Source organism: Selaginella moellendorffii, unplaced genomic scaffold (assembly GCF_000143415.4).
Source record: "Selaginella moellendorffii unplaced genomic scaffold, v1.0 SELMOscaffold_47, whole genome shotgun sequence".
In the NCBI taxonomy this organism is placed as follows: domain Eukaryota; kingdom Viridiplantae; phylum Streptophyta; class Lycopodiopsida; order Selaginellales; family Selaginellaceae; genus Selaginella; species Selaginella moellendorffii.
This window is the reverse complement of record NW_003314308.1, coordinates 513,588-534,164: the sequence shown is the minus strand read 5'-3', so window position 1 is coordinate 534,164 and position 20,577 is coordinate 513,588. Positions and strand designations below refer to the sequence as shown.

At 50.4% G+C, this 20,577-nt stretch overlaps 8 protein-coding genes across 9 annotated transcripts; 7 read left to right on the top strand and 1 right to left on the bottom strand.

The window, feature by feature from the left end:
• Positions 1-60: 60 nt before the first annotated feature.
• On the top strand, positions 61-2,459 carry LOC112350193. Its single transcript, XM_024685975.1, has 3 exons — positions 61-258; positions 339-2,143; positions 2,207-2,459. Exons 1-3 carry the CDS (start codon positions 102-104, stop codon positions 2,291-2,293), a joined length of 2,049 nt encoding a protein of 682 aa, XP_024541743.1. The 5' UTR covers positions 61-101; the 3' UTR covers positions 2,294-2,459.
• LOC9646967 lies at positions 2,441-3,078 on the top strand. 2 transcript variants are annotated; one of them, XM_002981125.2, is made up of 3 exons: positions 2,441-2,591; positions 2,650-2,721; positions 2,791-3,078. In XM_002981125.2, the coding sequence occupies exons 1-3, from the start codon at positions 2,463-2,465 to the stop codon at positions 2,956-2,958; spliced, it is 369 nt and encodes a 122-aa protein (XP_002981171.2). In that variant the 5' UTR covers positions 2,441-2,462; the 3' UTR covers positions 2,959-3,078. The 2 variants fall into 2 exon arrangements, with proteins under 2 accessions (XP_002981171.2, XP_024541752.1); XM_024685984.1 differs by having other exon boundaries at positions 2,463-2,591; positions 2,643-2,721.
• A 48-nt stretch (positions 3,079-3,126) lies between these two features.
• On the top strand, positions 3,127-5,371 carry LOC9657944 (protein kinase PINOID). Its single transcript, XM_002981124.2, has 2 exons — positions 3,127-3,870; positions 4,070-5,371. Exons 1-2 carry the CDS (start codon positions 3,422-3,424, stop codon positions 5,322-5,324), a joined length of 1,704 nt encoding a protein of 567 aa, XP_002981170.2. The 5' UTR covers positions 3,127-3,421; the 3' UTR covers positions 5,325-5,371.
• LOC9646966 (transcription factor IIIB 60 kDa subunit) lies at positions 5,292-8,453 on the bottom strand. The gene is made up of 17 exons (XM_002980981.2): positions 8,298-8,453; positions 8,126-8,207; positions 7,779-7,988; positions 7,644-7,720; positions 7,543-7,599; positions 7,371-7,483; positions 7,210-7,313; positions 7,071-7,157; positions 6,937-7,017; positions 6,707-6,871; positions 6,539-6,652; positions 6,272-6,487; positions 6,133-6,213; positions 5,963-6,076; positions 5,817-5,903; positions 5,710-5,763; positions 5,292-5,652 (listed from the first exon to the last, which is right to left on the bottom strand). Exons 1-17 carry the CDS (start codon positions 8,354-8,356, stop codon positions 5,443-5,445), a joined length of 1,911 nt encoding a protein of 636 aa, XP_002981027.1. The 5' UTR covers positions 8,357-8,453; the 3' UTR covers positions 5,292-5,442.
• A 179-nt stretch (positions 8,454-8,632) lies between these two features.
• Positions 8,633-11,442, top strand: LOC9646965 (protein CNGC15b). Its single transcript, XM_024685974.1, has 7 exons — positions 8,633-8,857; positions 8,928-9,483; positions 9,562-9,762; positions 9,836-10,119; positions 10,182-10,293; positions 10,347-10,583; positions 10,643-11,442. Exons 1-7 carry the CDS (start codon positions 8,796-8,798, stop codon positions 11,345-11,347), a joined length of 2,157 nt encoding a protein of 718 aa, XP_024541742.1. The 5' UTR covers positions 8,633-8,795; the 3' UTR covers positions 11,348-11,442.
• Positions 11,443-11,507: 65 nt separating this feature from the next.
• On the top strand, positions 11,508-13,404 carry LOC112350221 (pentatricopeptide repeat-containing protein At3g09040, mitochondrial-like). Its single transcript, XM_024686048.1, has 2 exons — positions 11,508-13,110; positions 13,205-13,404. Exons 1-2 carry the CDS (start codon positions 11,508-11,510, stop codon positions 13,282-13,284), a joined length of 1,683 nt encoding a protein of 560 aa, XP_024541816.1. The 3' UTR covers positions 13,285-13,404.
• On the top strand, positions 13,353-14,495 carry LOC9657943 (putative pentatricopeptide repeat-containing protein At3g23330). Its single transcript, XM_024686047.1, has one exon. It carries the CDS (start codon positions 13,353-13,355, stop codon positions 14,493-14,495), a length of 1,143 nt encoding a protein of 380 aa, XP_024541815.1.
• A 3,751-nt stretch (positions 14,496-18,246) lies between these two features.
• On the top strand, positions 18,247-18,742 carry LOC112350220. The gene is made up of 2 exons (XM_024686046.1): positions 18,247-18,288; positions 18,392-18,742. The coding sequence occupies exons 1-2, from the start codon at positions 18,247-18,249 to the stop codon at positions 18,740-18,742; spliced, it is 393 nt and encodes a 130-aa protein (XP_024541814.1).
• Positions 18,743-20,577: the final 1,835 nt, after the last annotated feature.

Genomic DNA, 20,577 nt, shown 5'->3' with positions numbered 1-20,577 from the left:
AACTTTGGGACCGTTTGGGCGGATGTACCTAGGGTTCTTACGAGATCGTAGTAGTAGCGATCGAGAGGTAGTTTGTATAGATTTCTCGCTGCGCGCTCGCTATGGCGTTTTCTTGCAAGCCAGATCGCTCCAAGTTTACCAGGTCGCCGGTCGCTCCCAAAAAGAGCCCTTGCCAGGTCGTGCCGCGGCAGGAGGGGGGAGGATTTGCGCGAAAATGCAGCAGTCCAGTGTTCACGAGCTCTCCAATGCGCCCTCCAGGTGAGAGATTTCTTCTAGCTCTCCAATCTAGCATAGCGTTGCGAAACTATGGCCTAATCGCTGGATGAAATTCCTGGCAGTGAGGAGGGGATTGCCCTTGCCGGTGCCAAAGACGCCAGACCACCAGCACCTCAAGGAAAATGGTCCTCCTTGTAAGATCCCTTCTTCTCCGGCTTCTTCGAACAAACAGAGAGCTCTTGCGAAACCAGCCTCGCCAAAGAAAATTCTTGGAGAACACAACGTCGTCGACGCTGCGGTGGTTTCTTCGAAGAGGTGCCGCAAGGAATGGCAGATTCCAAGTTCTTCGGGGATAGAGCTCAAAGAGAGCTTGAGTGGGATGGAGTCTCCGGCCGATGCTGCGTGTGCTGTGGATCAAGTCTCGACGTTTCCGGTGAACGTAGAGGTGCTGGGAGAGCCAGAGCCAGTGGCTGGATGGGTCCAGGAGCGTTCCACAACTCATCATCGAGAGGTGGCGGACTCAAAGGATTTGGCCAGGAATCTTTTTGGTGGCGTAGAAACTCCTGGAGAACATCAATCTCCTCAGCATTCGTCCTCGGGGAGCAGCAGCCACGGCACGATCGAAGAGGAAGATTTGGCGATTGTTTCCTCGATGATTTTCGAGAAAGTGGAGCTGGATGATGGGATCGTTCATGCTGCTGAGGAAGCTCTTGCGGCAGTAACTTCAATCGAAAGCAACGTAGCAGCGGTGGTGGTGGAAGAAACCAAGACAGTTTCTGACGTTCATTGTGGAAGGCAAAAGATCTCGAGAAGTATCAAGTGGAGCGGGGCTCTGGGATTCCTGGTTCTTTTGTTGTACATCTCGGCACTGGCAGCTCCACCAAGGCAGATTCTTCATGAACTCTGGAGCAGACGATCAGAATTTTGCGTGGTTCCTGGCGAGATAGAGTGGAGCTCCGAGGCAGACACGGTCGGGCTTTATGTTAATCCTGCGACATTGCTGGAACACTGCTCAGTAGCAAAACGCCAGCTTTTGGAGCTTTACGAGAAGTCTTCCGGCAAGCTCGCGGAAGGACTGGGCTTCAATTCCGTGAGGATCATCACCAGCTACTACTCGAGCTTGGTTCTTGGCAACCATGCAAAGGACGTTCTCTTCAACTCCTGCCGCGAGTTTCAAGGACAGTACTACCGCTTGAGGGTTGCGACAGTATCGCTTATTGAACAAGCCATACCGCTGGAGAGCACAGCCAGAGATGTGCTCACAGGATGGAGTTTCGAAGATATCTTCTCCAAGGCGCGGCAGTGGTTTACTTCGGTCGAAAGCTATGCAAATGAGGCTTTGATTCACCGCTATCTTCGTCTTCCATCCCCGTCTATTTCCGCTGCTCATCGCGACGTTCCATATTTCGAGAAGCTTAACGAAGAGGCAGACGGTAACACTCACGTAGCGGAAACAGATCCGGTGTTCGAAAGTGATGAGGTTTCTAAAGCCATTGACTGGATAGGAGACACCATTTCGGTGTGTCGGTTACCAGAGCATCGTTCTCCAGTGAACTCAGCGTCGATGCCAAACGCAGCGGTGAAGCAAGACATGATCAACGAAGCTGATACGGAGTTGGAAATTCCCAATGCTGGAGAAAACTACTTCAAAGAGCAGCATGACAACAACAACAAGCCTTATCTTGGAGCAGTTTTAATCGTCGCGGTTCTGGGCTTGGCTGTTTCCTACCGTCTCCAATCGCCTGCGAAAGTTCCGGAGAAACCACCAGTGGAAGAGTTCTCAAGCCCGGCTTGCGAGCTATCAGTTCAAGACATAATGCGGATGAGAGGAGCTGACGAAGAGCTTATACTGACGCCGGAGCAGGAGACTGGAGGCTACTCGCCATACGGGAGTTTTACTGCTTACAAGCGCGTTGTTTACAACGAGGTACGTTTGCTGATTATACTTATCTCGCTCGCATCCTCAAGTTCTCTACTGAAAACTTTCCAGGGATCCGAGAAAGAGGAGGTAAAACTCACACCCGTGAGGCGATCTAGCAGAATCCGAAACCAAGTTCCTCGTTTGTTCACGTCATAGCCTCAACGAGGTAAAGCTTTGATTAGAATTCATCTTGATGCAGTCAGCATATGCATCACACAGGCTAGGAAAGAAGCATGTGTGTTTCCGAAACACATGGAAACATAGTCTATAGACTGACTGACTTAGAATCTTTTTGTTCTAAGCAAATAGCAAATTCTTTTTAGCCATGGGCGAGCGCTTCCTTTACAGGGTTTGCTCCCGAGAGGAGCTCAACGAGGCCAAGCTTGATGGGCTACTGCGAGGCAACACTCTTGACAAGAAATCGGGTTTCATCCATCTTAGTACCAAGTCTCAGGTACAAGTTTTCTACTTCTGATTCTAGCTCTTGAGTAACGGCTTAATTAAGTTTCCAGGTTGCGGGAGTCCTGGCTCTCTTCTTCGCTGGTAGAGACGATCTAGTGCTCCTGGTTGTCGACCCTCACAAGGTAGCCATAGCCCAAAGTTTGCTTTTAAACTACTATTTTGATCCAATGTAGCTAATGTTTCTTCTTCAGTTGGCCGATGATGGAGTGGTAAAATACGATGAGGCCGAGCCTGGCGTGTTCTTTCCACATTTCTACGGTCCTGCTGGAAACTTTACACCGATGCCGCTGGCGGCCGTGGTGGAAGAACATGCTCTCATGCTCGAGCAAGGCCTCCATGTCTTGCCTTTCAAGGACTGAGATGAAAAGAAAGAGTAAATTTGGTGGCGGTGGAGACATCAGCTCCGAGCTACCATCATGCCTAGTACGTGATCGTTCTTTTTTTTCTTGCTTGAAGTATCGACCACTCTTTCTTTCTTTTCCAAGTCATAGTTTGATAGAAGGGCTGACTTGGCACGACCATTGAAGATGGCGGTTCACCGCAAGCGTGCAACGAACGCGCGCCGCCGCCGCCGCCGCTCCCCGGATGAAAGATCACGCTATCAAGTCACAGTGGTGATGGATCGCGGGAGGAGGGGCTAGCGCCCGGCGATGGACTGACGACTCCAGGCCATCGCCCAAGGCCAGTGACTTACATTCCAAGCTGGGTCCTCTCTTCGTCACCGGCGGGGATGGAGGCGGAGGTGGCGATGCGGTGGTGAGAGCTTTTGCAAAGATCTTCAAGCTCGACAACGGCAAGAAGAAAGAGGAAGAAGATCGCAGCATGCCTCCACACGCAGTAGCAGCAGAAGAAAGAGGAGGAGAAGAGGATGGTTGCGTCCAGCAAACTTCTTCGCTGCTGCGATGCATCACTTCCACCGCCGGCAGTTGCAAGCCCGCTCGATGCTACAGCCAGGGGGACTTCCGGATCATCAAGTCGATCGGGCATGGTGACATGGGGACCGTGTTCTTGGTGGCTCTCCGCGGGGACAACTCGCCGTATGCCATGAAGGTGATGAAGAAGGAGGTATTGGCGGCGAGGGAGAACTTCCACAGGGCCCAGACTGAGAAGGAGATACTCAAGGCCTTGGATCATCCGTTTCTTCCTCGGCTGCTAGCTCACTTTGAGACGGACAAGCACACGTTCCTCGTGACGGACTACTGCTGTGGAGGAGATCTCAACGTGTTACGGCAGAAGCAGCCGGACAAGCGGTTCTCGGAGAGCGCTACCAGGTAAGAAAAAACAAAACTTTGCTTGGAGGCGTGCTCTCTCGTTCTTTGGAAGAACTTTGCTTGCTTGGAAGAACTGTGATGAGTTTGCTTTCGTGATAGAACTCGTGTCGAAAAACTTTGGGTATTCGATTCGCTTGCAAAAACTGACTCCGTGTTGGGGACTGCCTTGCGTTCAGACTGATCGCGTGTGTACTGACAGGTTCTATGCTGCCGAGGTTTTGCTAGCTCTCGAGTATCTCCACGAACACGGCATCATCTACCGGGACCTCAAGCCCGAGAACATCCTCATCAAGGAGAACGGTCACGTAATGCTCACAGACTTTGATCTCTCGCTCAACCTCGCCACCAAGAAGAAGACGTCCTCCTCCTCCTCGTCACCTCTCTTTACGGACAAGAAGAAGAAGCCGAGCAAGCCGAGGCGGCTCTCTTGTGGACTCCACTTCGAGCTCCCGAGGATCATCACCCAGAGGAGGAAGAATACGAGCAAAAGCTGCAAGAAGGCCGTGGCTAGAATCTTCCCCAGGAGCTGCGGCTCCTCCTCGGATTGCCGATCCAATTCCTTCGTTGGCACCGAGGAGTACGTCGCTCCCGAGGTGGTGTGGGGATCCGGCCATGGACTGCCGGTGGACTGGTGGACGTTTGGAGTCTTCCTCTACGAGCTCGTCTACGCCAAGACTCCATTCAAAGGCTCGAGGAGGAAGGATACGTTCTACAACATCCTTTGCAAGGAGGTGGAGCTTCCAGGCCCTCCGACGCCGCTCAAGGATCTCATCGCCGGGCTGCTCGTCAAGGACCCGGAGCAAAGGCTGGGATCCAGGCAGGGAGCGTTGGAAGTGAGAAACCACGCCTTCTTCCAGGGAGTGAGATGGAGCGAGGTGGAGCTGGTAGCGCGGCCGCCGGTGGTTCCACCACCTTTCTCGCTCGAGGAGATCGAGCGAGGCAGGAAGTTTAGAGAGGTTGGCATTGACGACAATCACCACAGCCAGGAGCTGCTAGCCAGGAAGAAGAAGCTCCAAGCAGTGAAGCAGCTCCAGGAGGGGATGCTGGCGCAAGCTTGTCCTCCGGCCTTGCAAGACGTGGAGATTTGCTCGTCGTATGATAAGTACGCTGCCGAGGAGAGGCTTCCCCGAGCTGGAAGTTGCGATCTTCCTCCTCCTCGGTTGCTCGAAGAGTGTGGTGACGAGGAGGAGGAAGATGGCGTTGTGGTGTTGCGAACTTCGACGCTGCTGGCCTCTGACGGTGCTCGGGAGGAGATTGGAGCCAAGACTTTGGAGCTTCTCGACTCGAAAGCTGCGGTGGGACTGGTGTTTGAAGTCACGAGCGAGGGTGACGGTGGCGGCGGCGAGGACGGTGGCAAAGTCGTCGTCGTCGTCAAGAATTTTGAGAGCGAGGAGGAGTTGCAAAAGGTCCAGCAGCTCGTAGAGACTGAATCCAATTCATTCGACGTGTTTTGATTAGATACATGGAAGGAAGAAAGCAAAGCAAGAACTTTCTTTTGGTCTTTTACCTTGCTTCTTTCTTCTTACCTCGCTCGCTCGCTCGCTCCTACCAAAATTTTGTTTCATTGTTTGTCTAGTACTCTTCGTAGTCCTCTTCCACGGCCTGTTCGTAAATGTAGCTATAGCTCGGGATATCGTTCTCCAGCTCGGCTTCGTTCTCGTTTTCGTGCTCGTTTTCGTTTTCGTTTCCTTCCCGATCGTGTTCTTCTTCCGGTGGGACTTTGGTGTCGGCTGGCTCGGTCTTTCCCGGAGGCTCTTCGACCCATTTTGATGGCGAATCCTCCTGTGTAGCATCCATACAGGTAGTGAGAGTGAGCGACTAGGCAAACATATGGCGTACCTTGCCGTTAAACATCTTCTCCAGCACACTATAGTTGAGCTTGGAGCTCAGTCTCTGCCAATACAGTTCGGTTAAACAGCTCTCCTTTCTATGACGCACCAGCTTACCTTTTTCTCTAGCATTTGTCTGGTTGCCTCGGCTGCTGATTCCGCGGGCTTGCAGTTTGCAGTATCACCATGCTTGTGTTTTCTAGCCTGGATAAATGAGGAAGAAGATCACGACCGACTGACGAAATGAAAAGCAGTGACGTTACCTTTCTGGACATCACTACTGTAGCTGCGGCAATCTCTGCAGCAGTTCCTGACGTCGACACGGCAGCCATGGACTCAGCTTGCGCCTTGAGTGCTGCCTCCTTGGCTTCTTGCTCCTGAAATATAACCATCACGCATGAAACTTCCACGTTTTGCATACAAGCCTTCCTACCTGGATGTATTCTTTGTTCATCTCCGTCCAGACAATGGTTTTCAGTCTGATTTCGTCTTCTGTGTTGAGATAAGTAGTTAGCTGCAGAAAAGAAACGTTTATGGCGGGTCTGAATTAATTGAAGAGAGAAACTGCGTGCCTCAACGTCATCGATATCAGAAAGTGACTCCGGTTCGTCGTCCACACTGTCTTCGTATCGCTTTTCGGCCTTCGTTTCGTGTGTGACACAACTCTCGGTCACATCGTCAGCGTCAAAGTAACTGTGTTCCTCTTGTTCCAGCTTTTTCTTGATAGCTTTTTCAGCGACTGGAGAGCTGTTTGTGCATGTCAAATCTTCGTCCTCGTCTGAGATGGCCTGGACAAAATGAAAAGAGGTAAGGACGGCAACACGTTCTATTATGCTCACCTCAGCGGTCAGCTTTCTCTTTTTGTTCTTCAATAGTCTCTCGCGCTCTTTCTGGGCCCTTTGAAAGGCCGGGGGTGCAGATCCTCCTTGTAATCCACCAGAAATCTTGACGAACTAATAGAGACAAGAAAAGAGAGATGTCAATCATTCATGGTAGACCACGCTTACATCGTCATAGCAGTTTTTACAGAGTCCATGCGCGTAGTGTTGAGCTCCCGAGTCCTTGTGCTCGCAAAGAATTTCCTTGATAACCCCGTTATTTACAATATCGGTCTGAGAAACGGACAGCATCTCTTTCTCTCGTTGTTTAGCCTTCGCTTCAAATTCTTCTGGCTGCAAAATATAAGTTCTTTGTCTTTAATAACAAAGTTAACAGCAAAAAATAAAAAGATTCTCACAGTTAGGCTACCAGCTTCTGTGTTGCTAAACTCTACAAGCCGCTTGGTTATCGTAGCCTTGCAAACGTAAACGACGCTTTCCTGAAGTAGAAAAAACGTTACACAAAGAAAGAAAAACAACATCTGATATTTACCACATCCGCTGTCGAGCATTCCAGACCATGAATTCGAGTTGATAAAAGTAAAGCAGCTCCACAGATCCCGCTGGGTCTCCTACCCGTCTAAGATCCAGATTACGTCGGGGGTCAGTATCTCAAAAGCAGAGATACAAACCTGAATCCAATCTTGCTTCATGCTAGCTACTATCCTAAGTGCAGTATTTGCAATGGCAAATTGATTTTTGGAGGAAGTCCCTGGTGCTATTCTGTGTAGAAGTCCTGCGGTTTTGAAGAGTAACATCAGATGAGCATCAAGACAAAGAAAACAATACTCACGGTCCGTGAAACGATGGATAAACAGACTTGGATCCACAGGCTTTTGAACCATTGGATGCTGATCTAATCTCAATAGGGTACATAGTTGGAGAAAAACTGCTCCTAGCAAATATCTGCAGAGATGCAAGGTCTGAGCGTTAGGGAAGTCACACGAAAATCGACCACAACTTACACACTGGTTTGTAGGCAGTCCGAGAAATCAATCAGCAGATATGGTTTATTTCCCTGTCTACAAGCGCCAAAGCTTAAGTTCGTATACGAGGAAAACTCTACCTGCAAACAATGTAGAGGCATGCTGCGGCAACTTGAGATGTCCTCCTTCCTTTCGTAAAGTTTTTCTCCACGGCTAACTATGTAGAGTGTTATGCCAGGAAAAAAGAGCAAAGAAAAGGAAACAAAGAAACTTACGACATAAATCCTATGCGCAGAACCAACGATATCATCGCCACCGCCAACTGAGAGCGAGCTCGCTATGTTTCGAATCTCCTGCCTGCCTTTGTCCAGCGTTCTCTGATGAGAATTCGACTGGTAGCCCGAGACGGTCCCGGTGCCATCGTCGACGATGCGGGCGTAAGTTCCATACTGTGATTGCTTCACAATGTTCCCAACGAATTGGCTCTGCGCAAGCGAGAGAACGTACGATAGTTATCAAAGGAAAGAAAGAAAACTTGTTATCTATCAAAGCAAAGTTTTCTAGCTTTATCTCGAGCAAACCAAAGAGAAACGAAATCTACGTGAAAATCACGATTTAGTACCTGTCCAGACGCCGATTTCGCGAAGGTCGGCTCGGAGGAGAAGACATTGTCATCGAGTACTCTCCCACACCCAGTACAGCATCTACACAGTGATGGAAATTAGGAGATAGAAAGATTTTCTTGCGGATCAAGAAACCGCGCAGTCCGAGCGAGAGCATTGGCGAGGACTTACATGAATCCATCGTTGTGCTCGGCAATCTGGTCCTTGCCACAGTAGCTACACCACACCATCGCGCGTCTCTCGCGGAGAAGAAAACCCTCGCTCCTCTCTCCCAAAATTTCCTTGTCTCACAACTAGGATTATGCTAGCGCGCTTGCTAAAGGCCCCTCTTTGGACGCCCCAAGTCGCGCGTTCGATCGCCCCCACATGCCCTAAAATTTCCTTTGGTTAAAAATACTTCGTTGACTGTTAAGGTCAAAGGGCGCTGACTTTATTTGACTAGTCTAAACTTTTTGTGGACAATGGATTCGAACCCAGGACTGGTTTTAGCATTTGCATGAAAGACCCGTTCCAAGGCGAAGCTAATAGCCTGGCGGGCGAGCTATGGAGGGCGCGACGAATTCAGCCCTAATGTGGCGCGCTAGCTAGGGTGCGCGGGGGCTCGCAGGATTGGTCGTAAGCGCGCATTCTCTAGGCGTGGAGCGAGGCGGGGATTGAATCACCACGGCGATGCGGGAGTTTGGGCGCGTCAAGACGCAGAAAATGGAAGGCCGGGTCAAGAAATTCGTGAGGTATGGAATGCTCGCTCTTCTTTAGCGGTGTTGTGGAGTGCTTAGTCGCGGCGGTGGATTTTTCTCGCAGGTTTGAGAGCGATTACCTCGACTTTGATGCCGAGGTTCCTCACACATTTGCTTTTGAGACGATTAAGCCGGGCAGTGGCGATGTCCATGGCATCAAGCACGGAAGCAGATGGTTCTCGGGGCTGGGCAGCTTACAGAGGTTTGGGAGGTCTCTAAATTTTGGGGCCAGGGTCTTCTCCGAGGATCACGAGCTCTCCGAGACCAGGATCTTTGATCCGAGAAGCCGATTCATACAGCAATGGAACAACTTCTTCATACTCTCGTGCTTGCTCGCGGCCTTCATCGACCCATTATTCTTCTACCTCCCAGTGATCAACCAGACGAGGAATTGCTCGCAGCTCCGGAACAGCCTCAAAGTTGTCGTCACTGTTCTTCGCACGATCATCGACTGCTCCTACCTCTTTCACATGCTTCTTCGGTTCCGGACGGCATTCATTGCTCCATCGTCGCGAGTTTTTGGCCGAGGCGAGCTCGTCGTCGACTCCTGGCAAATCGCCAAACGTTACTTGTTCAAGGATTTTGTCATGGACATCTTGTCCGTCCTTCCTCTCCCACAGGTACTGTATGTTTTGCTCTTGTTGGTTTCTTTCTTTCTTGTTTTCACTGAGCTTACATGTATCCTTGCTTGGTTCCAGATTCTCATCTGGGGGAATTCTCACCTTACCGCGAACAAGACCATGAACACGCTGAGATACATAGTGCTCGTCCAATACTTTCCAAGGCTGCTCCGGATCATCCCTTTGACAACGCAGAAGCAAAGCACGACTGGGATCCTGCTGGAAACAGCCTGGGCTGGTGCCGCGTTTAATCTCCTCCTTTATATTCTGGCTAGTCACGTAAGTGCGTTGTCTTACTCACTGTTTTAATCGTCTAAACTGGAAGGAATTGTCAACCTGTGTGACTTTATAGGTGCTTGGAGCGTGGTGGTATTTGCTGTCGACCCAAGCTCAAGACCGGTGCTGGAGGAGAAATTGTTCCAACAGTTGCAACAGTGACTTCTTCGACTGTGGTGTTGATATAGACAACTCCGCGCGAACGGAATGGTTAAATGCAGTGCAAGCGAGCTGTTCCACAAACTCTACGTTTTCCTACGGGATTTACAAGGACGCTCTTGACAATGGAATCATCTCTACTGGACTAGACTTCGTCAACCAGTACTTTTATTGCCTCTGGTGGGGTCTTCGCAATTTGAGGTAAGCTACAAAGTCTTGAATTGTGTCCCGCGACTCACTTTCCTGTGTTTTCCGTACCGCAGCTCGCTCGGTCAAGGCCTTGCAACAAGCAATTACGTGGAGGAGACGCTGTTTGCCATTCTGATTGGTATACTTGGCTTGATCTTCTTCGCGTTTCTCATTGGCAATATGCAGGCAAGTGCACTCTTGACATCTGACTTTGTAGTGACAAAGTTTTCTTATTGCAGACTTACCTTGCGTCAATAACCGTCAGACTTGAAGAGATGAGACTCAAGCGGCGAGATTCCGAGCAGTGGATGCGTCACAGGCAACTCCCTCCCGTCCTTCGTGATCGAGTTCGACGCTATGACCAGTACAAGTGGGTCACAACCAGAGGAGTTGACGAGGAAATGCTCGTGCAAACATTACCTCTGGATCTCCGACGCGATATCAAGCGCCATCTTTGTTTGGACCTTGTTCGACAAGTAAGCAAAATGATCCATCAGTGTTTGGCAAACCATGAGTTTGACGTTTCTTTCTCCAGGTTCCAATGTTCGATAAAATGGACGAGCGGCTACTAGAAGCTATTTGCGAGCGTTTGCAACCGGTACTCCACACCGAAGGCAACTACATCGTCCGAGAGGGAGACCCGGTGAACGAGATGCTCTTCATCATCCGGGGACGCCTCGAGAGCGTGACAACAAACGGTGGACGAACCGGCTTCTACAACGTCCAAGAGCTCGGGCCCGGTGCCTTTTGTGGAGAGGAGCTACTCACTTGGGCTCTCCATCCCAAACCAAGCAAGAACCTCCCATCCTCGACGCGGACAGTCCGAGCACTGGTGGAAGTGGAGGCCTTCTCACTCAAGGCCGAGGATCTCAAGTTCGTGGCCGGCCAGTTCCGCCGCCTCCACAGCAAGCAGCTCCAGCACACTTTCAGATACTACTCCCAGCAGTGGCGGACTTGGGCCGTGCTCTACATCCAGGCGGCGTGGAGGCGCTTCCAGCGGAGGAAGGAGCACGAGCGGCGAGAAACCGTGGATCAGAGCCTCCAGGAGGCTGCCATCGACGCCATCGCTGGGACGAGAACGTCCGGGACGTCGATCGGGGCGGCGCTGCTGGCGTCTCGATTTGCTGCGAATGCTCTTCGCGGTGTACATAGGATGAGGCTGGCCAGGGCGGCGGAGCTGACGGTTAAGTTGTCCAAGCCGGCGGAACCGGATTTTAGCGCTCCAGAGGAGGACGAGTAGCGCTCTAAAGAGAGAGAGGAGAGCTTCTCTCTCTTTTTTCCTAGTGTAACATTTACCCGGGAAGAAGAAGAAAAGATACGAAGTGTCAATGGGTCGCCGGTTCCAATCTCTTTAGATTTTAGGGCTTTAGATTTTAGCGCCATTTTCAAATTTAGGGTTTATGAGGGTTTGGGCGATCGGCAGCGCCATTCGCAGGGAGAATCGGCGGCAGCGGCGGCGGGAGGGATTGTGGAGTGTGTTGCATCGGCGGCTACACGAGTATTCCGGCGATGGCGGCAATGCCTGGGATGTGGAGGAGGCGCTCAGGCTCCGGGAGGGGACGTCGTGCTCGTACAGGTATACGTGCTTAGTCAGGCGGTGTAGGGATCGGCAGGCGCTCGAGGAAGGGCGGTGCGTGCACGAGCAGATCCGGAAGAACGGGTTTGAGGGGGAGACGTTCCTGGGGAATCTGCTGGTGGAGATGTACGCCAAGTGTGGGAGCTGGGAGGATGCGAGGCAGGCTTTCGAGAAGATAGAACACAAGAATGCTTTCTCTTTCGGGACGGTGATCGCCGCGGCAGCTCAAGAGAGGGATCACAAGTGGGCAGTGGCTGGTTTGTTTGGGAGATTGCTGCTGGAAGGCCTGAGACCGGACAGGCAGATACTTCTCTGTTTGATCTCGTCGTGCGCGTCGCTCGACACAGCCAGGTCGGCCCATGCTTGCCTTGTAGATAGCGGTTTAGAGCAGGAGCTGGGGAATGCGATGGTGAGCACGTATCTCAAATGCGAGGGGCTGGAGGAGGCAAGGGAGATTTTCGAGAGGCTTGAGAGCAAAGGATTGTTCGCGTGGACTGCGATCATTGGAGCCTGTGCTCAGAGAGGTCACAACAGGGAAGCGCTCGAGTTTTTCCATCGGCTGGACTGCGAGGGTGTAAAGCCGGACATTGTGAGCTTCATTAACACACTCCGAGCGTGCACCAACTTGGAAGATTTGTCCGAAGGGAGGGGAATTCATCGCCGCCTCTCGGCCGAGGGCCTCGACTCGGATGTGATCGTCGGCAACGCGCTGGTAAACATGTACAGCAGGTGTGGTTATCTGGAAGAAGCCAGGGACGTTTTCGACAGGAGTTTAAAGAGCGAGGCCTCATGGAACACTCTGATCACCGCTTACTCACGGGAAGAACGCTCCAGGGATGCGATCCAGCTCTTTCAGGAAATGCTCTTAGATGGTACCAAGCCAAACGATGTGACGTTCGTCGGCATAACTGGAGCTTGCAGTAAGGACCCCTATGCAAAGCAGGTCCACGAATGCGTGATTGCTTCCGGGGTAGAGAACCAGCCCGTCTTGGGAACCGCAATCGTGACCATGTACGGGAAATCTGGCAATCTGGTCGAGGCCAGCCAAGTCTTTGACAGGCTTAGCTCCAGGAATATCATCACTTGGAACACACTCATGGGAGCTTACGCGCAGTATGGTCACCCGGATGAAGTTCTGAGGCTTCAGAAAAAGATGGAGCTGGAAGGAGTGAAGCAAAACAGGGTCACGTATCTGAGCCTTTTGGACGCTTGCTCGGAATTGGAGAGCCTGACCGATGGTCAGGCCTTGCACGCACGAATCACCGCTACAGGCTACGTCGGTGACGCTGTTCTTGACAGCGCCGTCGTCAACATGTACACGAAATGCAAGAGCTTGGAGCGAGCGAGGCGCGTGTTTGATCGAATGCAGCTAAAGACAGAGGTTACGTGGACGACACTTATCTCGGCTTATGCTCAACAGGGCCAAGGTATGGAAGCTCTGAAACTTTTTAGACAGATGGACCTTGCAGGGGTCAAGGCGGACGAAGTAACTTACGTCAATGTTCTTGGTGCCTGTTGCAGTTTGGGAGTGCGCTCCGAGGCCGAGTCCATTCGTTCCAGGATATCTGCCAGTGGTATCCTCCACTCGTCCGGTGTTCTGAGGAACAATCTCGTCAACGTCTACGGAAAGCTTGGCGACGTCGCCCACGCACGCAGAGTGTTCGAGGAGATGGAGACGAGAGATGTGTGCTCGTGCACGACGATGATCGCAGCGTACGCGCAGAACGGACACGAGAGGCAAGCGTTGCAACTCTACCACAAGATGGACCTCGAAGGATTGAAGTCCGACGACGTGACATACATCAGTGTGCTGGAAGCTTGCAGCCGGATCGATGCAGTAAGAACGGGGAAACAGATTCACGAGAGGATAGTTTCCAGTGGCTCCGACTCCGATGTCTACGTCTCCACTGCGCTCGTCAACATGTATGGCAAGTGTGGAGACTTGGAAAACGCACGGGCGGTGTTTGACAGGATGACAACGAGAACGGTGGTGACATGGAACACGCTCTTAACGGCGTATGGTCAGCACGGGCACAGCGAGGAAGCCATCAGACTCTACCAGAGAATGGAGCCAGACGGAGTTGAGCCCGACGAGATCACCTACGTTACCATCGTCGGTGCTTGCGGTGACATGCAGTCTCTAGCGGAAGGAAGGCCCGTCCACGACAGGATAGTGAGAGCCGGCCTGGAGAACGGAGCGCTCCTCTCCACAGCACTCGTCAGCATGTATGGCAAGTGCGGGAGCCTGGACGAAGCACGGAAGATCTTCGACGGCTCCGACTTGAGCAACCTGGTCTCGTGGAACGCAATGATCGTGGCGTATGCTCAAAACGGGGAGGGGAAGCAGGGGCTGGAGCTGTACGAGCTCATGAACTTGGACGGCGTGGAGCCGAACGGCGTGACTTACACCGGAGTGCTGTTTGCGTGCGCACACGTGGGGCTGCTGGACGAGGCCTGGAAGCAGTTCGTGTCGCTCAAGACGGACAGGGGGATCGAGTGGGAGGACGAGCACTTCAGCTGCATGACGGATATGCTGGGCCGGCTGGGAAGGCTGGAGGAAGCCGAGGAGTTTCTCAAGAGGTTTCCACAGGCGGGTGGAGTTCCATGGCTGTCACTGCTCAACTCGTGCCAGATGCATGGGGATTTGGAGCGCGGGAAGCGGGTGTCGCAGGAGGCCATGAAGAGGAACCCGGAGACATCGTCATCGTACGTGATGCTCTCCAACATCTATGCGGCACCAGAGGTTGCAAAGATGAAAAGCAGGCTCGGGTTTTGGTATTCCAGGCACTCCAAGTCGCAGGATATCACTTGAAAGGTACTTAAACTTAAAGGTTTTCCTATTTTTCTAAAGGAAACTTTTTCGGTACATTCCAGGATGTACGACCCTTTTCCCCCGGAGTATAAAAAGGATTGCGAGGTCATCAAAGGCCTCAAAGCATACTTATGGCGAATCACAAGGATGGGTATGTTCCAGTGGAGCAAGTCTTGAGCGAGCTGCGACGATCGGCAGAGAGGCTACCCATCCGCACCAGGGATTTGATGGATCTCATGGATGTGGTGTCCAAGTTGCTCTACGAGTCCCTTCCAGGAGATTCTGGCAAGGAAAGGAGAACAACAGGGGAGGAGATCCAGGGCAAGTCAAGTTTTCCTCTTGTGGAGAAACTTCCCAAGAAGAAAAGAGAAGCAGAGGTGGGCGATGCGAAAAACTTGGAGGAGGAGGAGGATTACAAGCTTTTGGATGGGATATCGAAGAAACCTCGGCTGCTGAATAAAATAGTGCCCAAGAAGTATAATCTCAGGGCACACGAGCAGCACACTGCCACCCTTTGCTCTATGTACCAGTGCCACTGAGCGACAACATCCCGCAGGACAATCAATCACGGCAATGGTTATCCAACCAAGATCTTTAAGGTTCTAATATTCTATTGTAAAGCATGGCTAGAAAACACATTGTATTGTAGACTATTCCTTCTTATCACATATAAAGGCTAATAAAAATGTTAAACAATCTAAACAAATGTAGACAATGGTTTTAAATTCTAATGTGGTCATACTTGCAACTGTGACGAGATAAATCACGGTTGGAGCTCAAACTTGCCTTTCTTCAACCTGAGCTTACATTTGTAACCCAAGCTCTTCATCATGGCCTGTTTCTTACGAATCCTCTTTACCATGGTTTCACTTTGCTGCATTTTTACCGCCTCTAGCAGCACCATGGTAAACGTGCCCTCGTCACACCTCCCACTGAGGAGCTCCAGCGCAGTGGCCACGAGGCCCCGCCGCAGCAGCTGCTTGACCACCTCTTGACTTGACTTTTTGCTGACCATGACCCGCGAGAGCCACGCCCACATCTTTGGGCCCTCACGTAGCATGGCCTCGATACTCTGTGGGAAAGCGCACCACCTTTTGTTCCTGAGCACCACCTTGAGTATGGCCTGGCGATTCTCCCTGTTTGCCAATCCGGCTATGGCAGCGTCGCTCAGAAGCCCCGATTCCTCGAGCAGATCCATGGCATAGACATCAAGCGAATCCTGGGCGACGCTGGCCGCCACCTTTGCGCTGGGGTCGAGGCGCACGCCCGCGAGCTTGGCGCGCTTCAACAGCGAGAGGGCATCTTTCAGATCCGGGGTTAATTCGAAGAGCTTCTGGTATGCCTCCTCGGGTATGGGGTGCAGATCTAGCACCGCGTCAACTTTTGCCTCGTAGTCGTAAACATGGTCATGCTGGAAGTGCAAAAGCAATGTAATCTCGTACATCGGTATGTCGGCGTTCTTTGCCTTCGCTTCGGCGAGGACGAGGTGCAAGAAGCTGAAGTCATCGGAAGTGTAATACCAGACCAAACCCTTATACACATTGCGACCAAGTGCCCTGCTCGGGTGCTCCTCCAGCATTTGCCGGAAGAGCATCTTCACAGCGTTGCGCACCTCCAGCGATTCACATGTAGTATATGACGCAATCTCAAGGGGGATCTCGAAGAGCCTGAAGTCCCGCGGGTAGCCCAGCGCTGTCATGGTGGCGACGTGACGATAACGAACGAGAATCGAGAGAGCGTAGTACGGGTGGTGGAGGAGAGTCTGCGTGAACGTCGGCTCGTCGCATCTCTCGTCCAGCATGCTCAAAACCTCCGCTATGTGGCCGTGATCCGCGAGCCTCCGGGCGAGCTGGCGATGGAACTTCTGGCCCGTAAGCTGGTGGAACTCACCAAAAGTGTGCAGTGGTGGCGCGCTCTGGATGATGGCGAGGATGGCCTCGTCGTCCGGGAACCAGTCCTTTTGGGCGACGTAGAGCCTGCCGAGGGCGACGCACAGGTCTTGGTCCAGTGGGACACTTTCCACCACCACCAGTAGCACGCTCGCAACACACTTGTCCATAGCCGATCTGTGCAGCCCTAGAAGAATAGGTCAAACGAAGATTTTACCGAGTGAAGCTTTAGTCCTTTATGCAACTGACCACTTTGGTTAGAGATAGATAAAGTTAAAGAGGCAGGAAAAACTCCAATGCCAGTCCTGAAGAACACAATCAAAAGAATGATTATGATAATCATCATGCTATTTACCAGCTCCTGGAAGAAACTGAAATCCAGTCCTAACGCGATCTTGGGTAGAACGCATCGGCGTTGGTGCAAACAGAGTTTGCTGCAACAAAAATCACAATCAACATCTGCCAGAACAAATCCAAAGAGACTGAATCTGCGGATTGTGATTATTCCTTGCACCAGTCCATGCCAGACCACTGTCTTTGTGGACTCTTCATCACCAGTAGAATCTGAGAGAGGCCGTTAATGTCAAAATAGCAGATACATTAAGAAGCAGTTAATGTTTAGTTTGGATGGGAACTTGTTGGCCGGATATCTGGCTAGAATAAAGTAGTATATTGGCATGGTCATAGGTTCGAATCCACAGCCAGAAATCCAATTAAAATTTTTAGTTTTTTATCAAAATTCCATACTCAATGGAATAGCGATGGATTCGTTTTGCCCGCTTCCAGAGCACCAATCCAGCAGATCACCCTGCTGCTGCTCAAGCTCCTCCACCGCTTGTTCCAGCTCCAAAATGCAGTTAGTCGTGATAAGATTTCATCTCTTGGGCTCCTTCCGGATGAATTCTTGGGACACTCGGTGAGCCCAAAGCCTCGCAACTCTGGAGCAACAGCGTGGAATCTAGCGTCCGCCAGCGCCTTGAGTTGGAACCTCCATGTATACCACGTCTCGGGGAAGCCATGGAGCAGCAGCACAGTCGGCCCTCCTGATCAAATCAATGTCGCAAAATCATCTCTCTCCTCCCAACTACCATCTCACCATGTCCCGCATCAAAACTTTCAGTGCTCAAGTGGTCCGAAATTCTTTAATCGACACTTCTTCACCAAACTGTGTCCTCTCCAGACCAGCCTCAACGCAACAACTCAAGCTTCACACACAACCCAAAATTGGCGGATCCTGGCTTTGTAGTCGCCTTATGAGTTTTTCCTGGAGACTTGGAGAATAATTCCAGCTGCTTGCTGGGAACTAAAGAGGGCGCTGGCTTAGAGTTTGTGGTCTTTAACCCAGCAATTTGTTCATAGACGGGTTTCAGAGTTTCTTGACGAGTTTGAGAGTTCTCTTCTTTCTTCAAGGAGGATTATTCACGGCTCCACAGCCAAGCTTCTGCACGAGATCATAGCAGCTCAAGATCTCCCTTCCCACCTGGAACAGCACAAACAAGCAATGTCAAGCTCTCTCGCTCGAGCTCTGGAAGAGTTACCTCGTCTGCGCTGCTCCGGCTCTCAAACTCTTGAATGTAAGTTGGAGAGCTCTTCGAACAGCACAGTGCCTGATTGCCCGACTTGGGCGATGCATTTGTCATCGAGATCTCGCCTTCCAGAGCCCGTGTCCAAGCCAGACCATCCTCACTTCCTTCAAGCCATGAAGCTCGGGCGAGAGGTGAGAAAAGCAGGGATGCGAGTGTTGGGCAGCCGAGGTCAGACCTGGTTTCTAAGATCATGGCAAGATTCTAAGTTCTTCGAGTTCCTCCCAGGTTGCTTTGCTGCTCGACTGCACGTCCTGGTGTGGAGCTGGCCCAGGATTAATGGACGCTGCCACCAAAGGAGCTCTCGAGGCCGGGAAGCCGGTGGGAGTATTTAGAATCCACAACGAGGGCGGTGTGTGTGGACGAACACTTTGAGCCATCCTTGGATTCCTTACATGGTCTCGGGAACTTATCTCACCTGCAGGGGAATACCATCCTTGCAATTAGATTCTTCTCGGCGCGAAAGCACGGCCTCGTTGATGCGGGAGTACGTAACGCTCCGCCCGATCGCACCGCGTTCCTGGCTTTGCCCGGCGGCGTTGGAAGCATGGACGAGATCTTCGAGATGCTGACTTTGATCCAGCTGCGGCGGATCGGCTCCAGCTTCCCAGTGCCGTTCCTGCTGATAAACTACTTGCTGGAGTTCCTGGCTACGTGCAGAGAGTGGGGGACTGTGGCCGAGGGAGAAGTGGAGGCGCTGTGGAGAGTTTGCAGGAACAACTCCGAGGCGCTCGACTACCTGGCCGAGTTCTATAGCATCAGTCACAGAAAGTAAGCGCTTAGGTTTCTCCTGGAAAGTCGCACAAGGTTTTAAGACTTTGTTTCGCTAAATCTTCCAATTGCAGAGCTGACAAGAAAGACGAAAGTTGTTTGATCGTGGGGTAAACTCTCCAAGTTTCTCTCGATTCAAGATATCTTTACACTGCGAGATCTACTCAGTGGCACTTGCACAAGAAAAACTCCTGGCAAACGCTCGTGTGCTGCTTTTTGTTCTTCTTCCTGAGGTTATACCTTTTGCAAGCTCTCGATTCTGTGAACTTGGTGCTCGCCTCCTCCTCCTCCAAGGCCTTCCTCTTCAAGCTTTCAGCGCTTTCCTCTTCCAGCAGCGCGTGATCGTCCTTGTCCAAGTCCTCCAAGTCCAAGGCCTTCCTCTTCAAGCTCTGAGCACCGCCATCAAGTCGCTTGTTCTCGACGACGCTGGCTGGAGCTCCCACAAAATCCTTGCTCTTGCTGGGGAGCATGTTGGCCACCACGTCCATGAGCGTTTCCAAATCCTTGGCGCCGATGGGTAGATCTCCGCGGAGTTTTGCAGCAGCGCGAGGACGTGCTCCACTGAAACGTAGCGATTCGCCATTTGAGTTACAGGAGTGCGACCCTTTTTTATACTGCTGCGTAAAAAGGTGTTTGTTTTTAACCGTAGGATAAAAACTTTTGCTTTAAAAAGTTAATAGTCGTCATACCAGCAGAACAAATTTATAAAGGGCCTACTTTGTTAATAATATGTAATCGTGTATATAATATCTCTTTACTTGGAATAGATCGCTAAAATTAAAACATTTTGTGGTATAAAAGTTGAAGGGTTCGTCTTACAAAATATTGTCTTTACACTTGGCAACATGGCAACTTCTGCATTTCTTTTCTTTGTTGTGTTTGCTATGTTTTCTGGTTTGAGGGTGTTTTCTCAGCAAATGAATTCATCTGTCCCAGCTTTATTTGCATTTGGGGATTCTCTAGTAGATGCGGGTGATAATGCTCATGTTGGTTATCCTTATGGTATTGATTTTCCTGGAGGTCAAGCAAGTCGATTTTGTAATGGTCGTTTGCTTGTTGAATATATTGGTAAGTGTTTGCTATTTTTATAATTGAATGTTATTTTATAATTCTTTTTTTTAGCATTACATTTGGGATTACCATTACCACCAGCTTATTTCCAAGCTGGAAATAATATTCTTCAAGGTGCAAATTTTGGTTCTGCTGGTTCTGGAATCCTTTCACAAACTCATACGGTAAAAATTATTAATTTTATTGATTTTGACTTTATAATTTAGTGATTTTAAAGGGAGGAGGACAAGCTCTTGCAAGTCAAATTGATGAATTTAGGAGTTTGAAACAAAAAATGGTTCAAATGATTGGATCATCTAATGCATCTACTCTTGTTGCAAAATCTATTTTTTATATTTGCTCAGGAAACAATGATATTAATAATATGTATCAAAGAACAAGGAGGATATCACAATCTGATGAGCAAACCATTATTAATACTTTTGTTAATGAACTCCAGGTAAATATGATTATTATTATTTTCAATTTTATTTTTGATTTTATGATTTTTATTTGATTTCAGACATTATATAATTTGGGTGCTAGAAAGTTTGTTATAGTTGGATTAAGTGCCGTTGGATGCATTCCATTGAATGTGGTTGGAGGACAATGTGCATCTATTGCACAGCAAGGAGCTCAAATATATAATAATATGCTACAATCAGCTCTTGAGAATTTAAGAAATTCTCATAAAGATGCTCAATTTGTGATGACTAATTTTTATGGATTAATGGTAGATGTTCACAACAATCCACAATCTTATGGTAAGCTTTATTTTTAATTAACCAA

What these genes read in the sequence shown, in the direction of transcription:
- LOC9657943 (XM_024686047.1), top strand. Translation starts at nt 13,353, where the DNA reads ATGGAGACGAGAGATGTGTGCTCGTGCACGACGATGATCGCAGCGTAC.
- LOC9646966 (XM_002980981.2), bottom strand. Translation starts at nt 8,356, where the DNA reads ATGGTGTGGTGTAGCTACTGTGGCAAGGACCAGATTGCCGAGCACAAC. An exon ending in TGCCTCTACATTGTTTGCAG is followed by an intron (nt 7,600 to 7,643) that starts GTAGAGTTTTCC and finishes TGGCGCTTGTAG; the next exon opens with ACAGGGAAATAAACCATATC. An exon ending in CAGTAGTGATGTCCAGAAAG is followed by an intron (nt 5,904 to 5,962) that starts GTAACGTCACTG and finishes TCATTTATCCAG; the next exon opens with GCTAGAAAACACAAGCATGG.
- LOC9657944 (XM_002981124.2), top strand. Translation starts at nt 3,422, where the DNA reads ATGCCTCCACACGCAGTAGCAGCAGAAGAAAGAGGAGGAGAAGAGGAT. An exon ending in TTCTCGGAGAGCGCTACCAG is followed by an intron (nt 3,871 to 4,069) that starts GTAAGAAAAAAC and finishes GTGTACTGACAG; the next exon opens with GTTCTATGCTGCCGAGGTTT.
- LOC112350193 (XM_024685975.1), top strand. Translation starts at nt 102, where the DNA reads ATGGCGTTTTCTTGCAAGCCAGATCGCTCCAAGTTTACCAGGTCGCCG. An exon ending in CTCTCCAATGCGCCCTCCAG is followed by an intron (nt 259 to 338) that starts GTGAGAGATTTC and finishes AATTCCTGGCAG; the next exon opens with TGAGGAGGGGATTGCCCTTG. An exon ending in AGCGCGTTGTTTACAACGAG is followed by an intron (nt 2,144 to 2,206) that starts GTACGTTTGCTG and finishes AAAACTTTCCAG; the next exon opens with GGATCCGAGAAAGAGGAGGT.
- LOC112350220 (XM_024686046.1), top strand. Translation starts at nt 18,247, where the DNA reads ATGGACGCTGCCACCAAAGGAGCTCTCGAGGCCGGGAAGCCG. An exon ending in CTCTCGAGGCCGGGAAGCCG is followed by an intron (nt 18,289 to 18,391) that starts GTGGGAGTATTT and finishes TCTCACCTGCAG; the next exon opens with GGGAATACCATCCTTGCAAT.
- LOC9646967 (XM_002981125.2), top strand. Translation starts at nt 2,463, where the DNA reads ATGGGCGAGCGCTTCCTTTACAGGGTTTGCTCCCGAGAGGAGCTCAAC. An exon ending in ATCTTAGTACCAAGTCTCAG is followed by an intron (nt 2,592 to 2,649) that starts GTACAAGTTTTC and finishes TTAAGTTTCCAG; the next exon opens with GTTGCGGGAGTCCTGGCTCT. An exon ending in TGGTTGTCGACCCTCACAAG is followed by an intron (nt 2,722 to 2,790) that starts GTAGCCATAGCC and finishes TTTCTTCTTCAG; the next exon opens with TTGGCCGATGATGGAGTGGT.
- LOC112350221 (XM_024686048.1), top strand. Translation starts at nt 11,508, where the DNA reads ATGAGGGTTTGGGCGATCGGCAGCGCCATTCGCAGGGAGAATCGGCGG. An exon ending in TTATGCTCAACAGGGCCAAG is followed by an intron (nt 13,111 to 13,204) that starts GTATGGAAGCTC and finishes TGCCTGTTGCAG; the next exon opens with TTTGGGAGTGCGCTCCGAGG.
- LOC9646965 (XM_024685974.1), top strand. Translation starts at nt 8,796, where the DNA reads ATGCGGGAGTTTGGGCGCGTCAAGACGCAGAAAATGGAAGGCCGGGTC. An exon ending in CCGTCCTTCCTCTCCCACAG is followed by an intron (nt 9,484 to 9,561) that starts GTACTGTATGTT and finishes GCTTGGTTCCAG; the next exon opens with ATTCTCATCTGGGGGAATTC. An exon ending in TGGGGTCTTCGCAATTTGAG is followed by an intron (nt 10,120 to 10,181) that starts GTAAGCTACAAA and finishes TCCGTACCGCAG; the next exon opens with CTCGCTCGGTCAAGGCCTTG.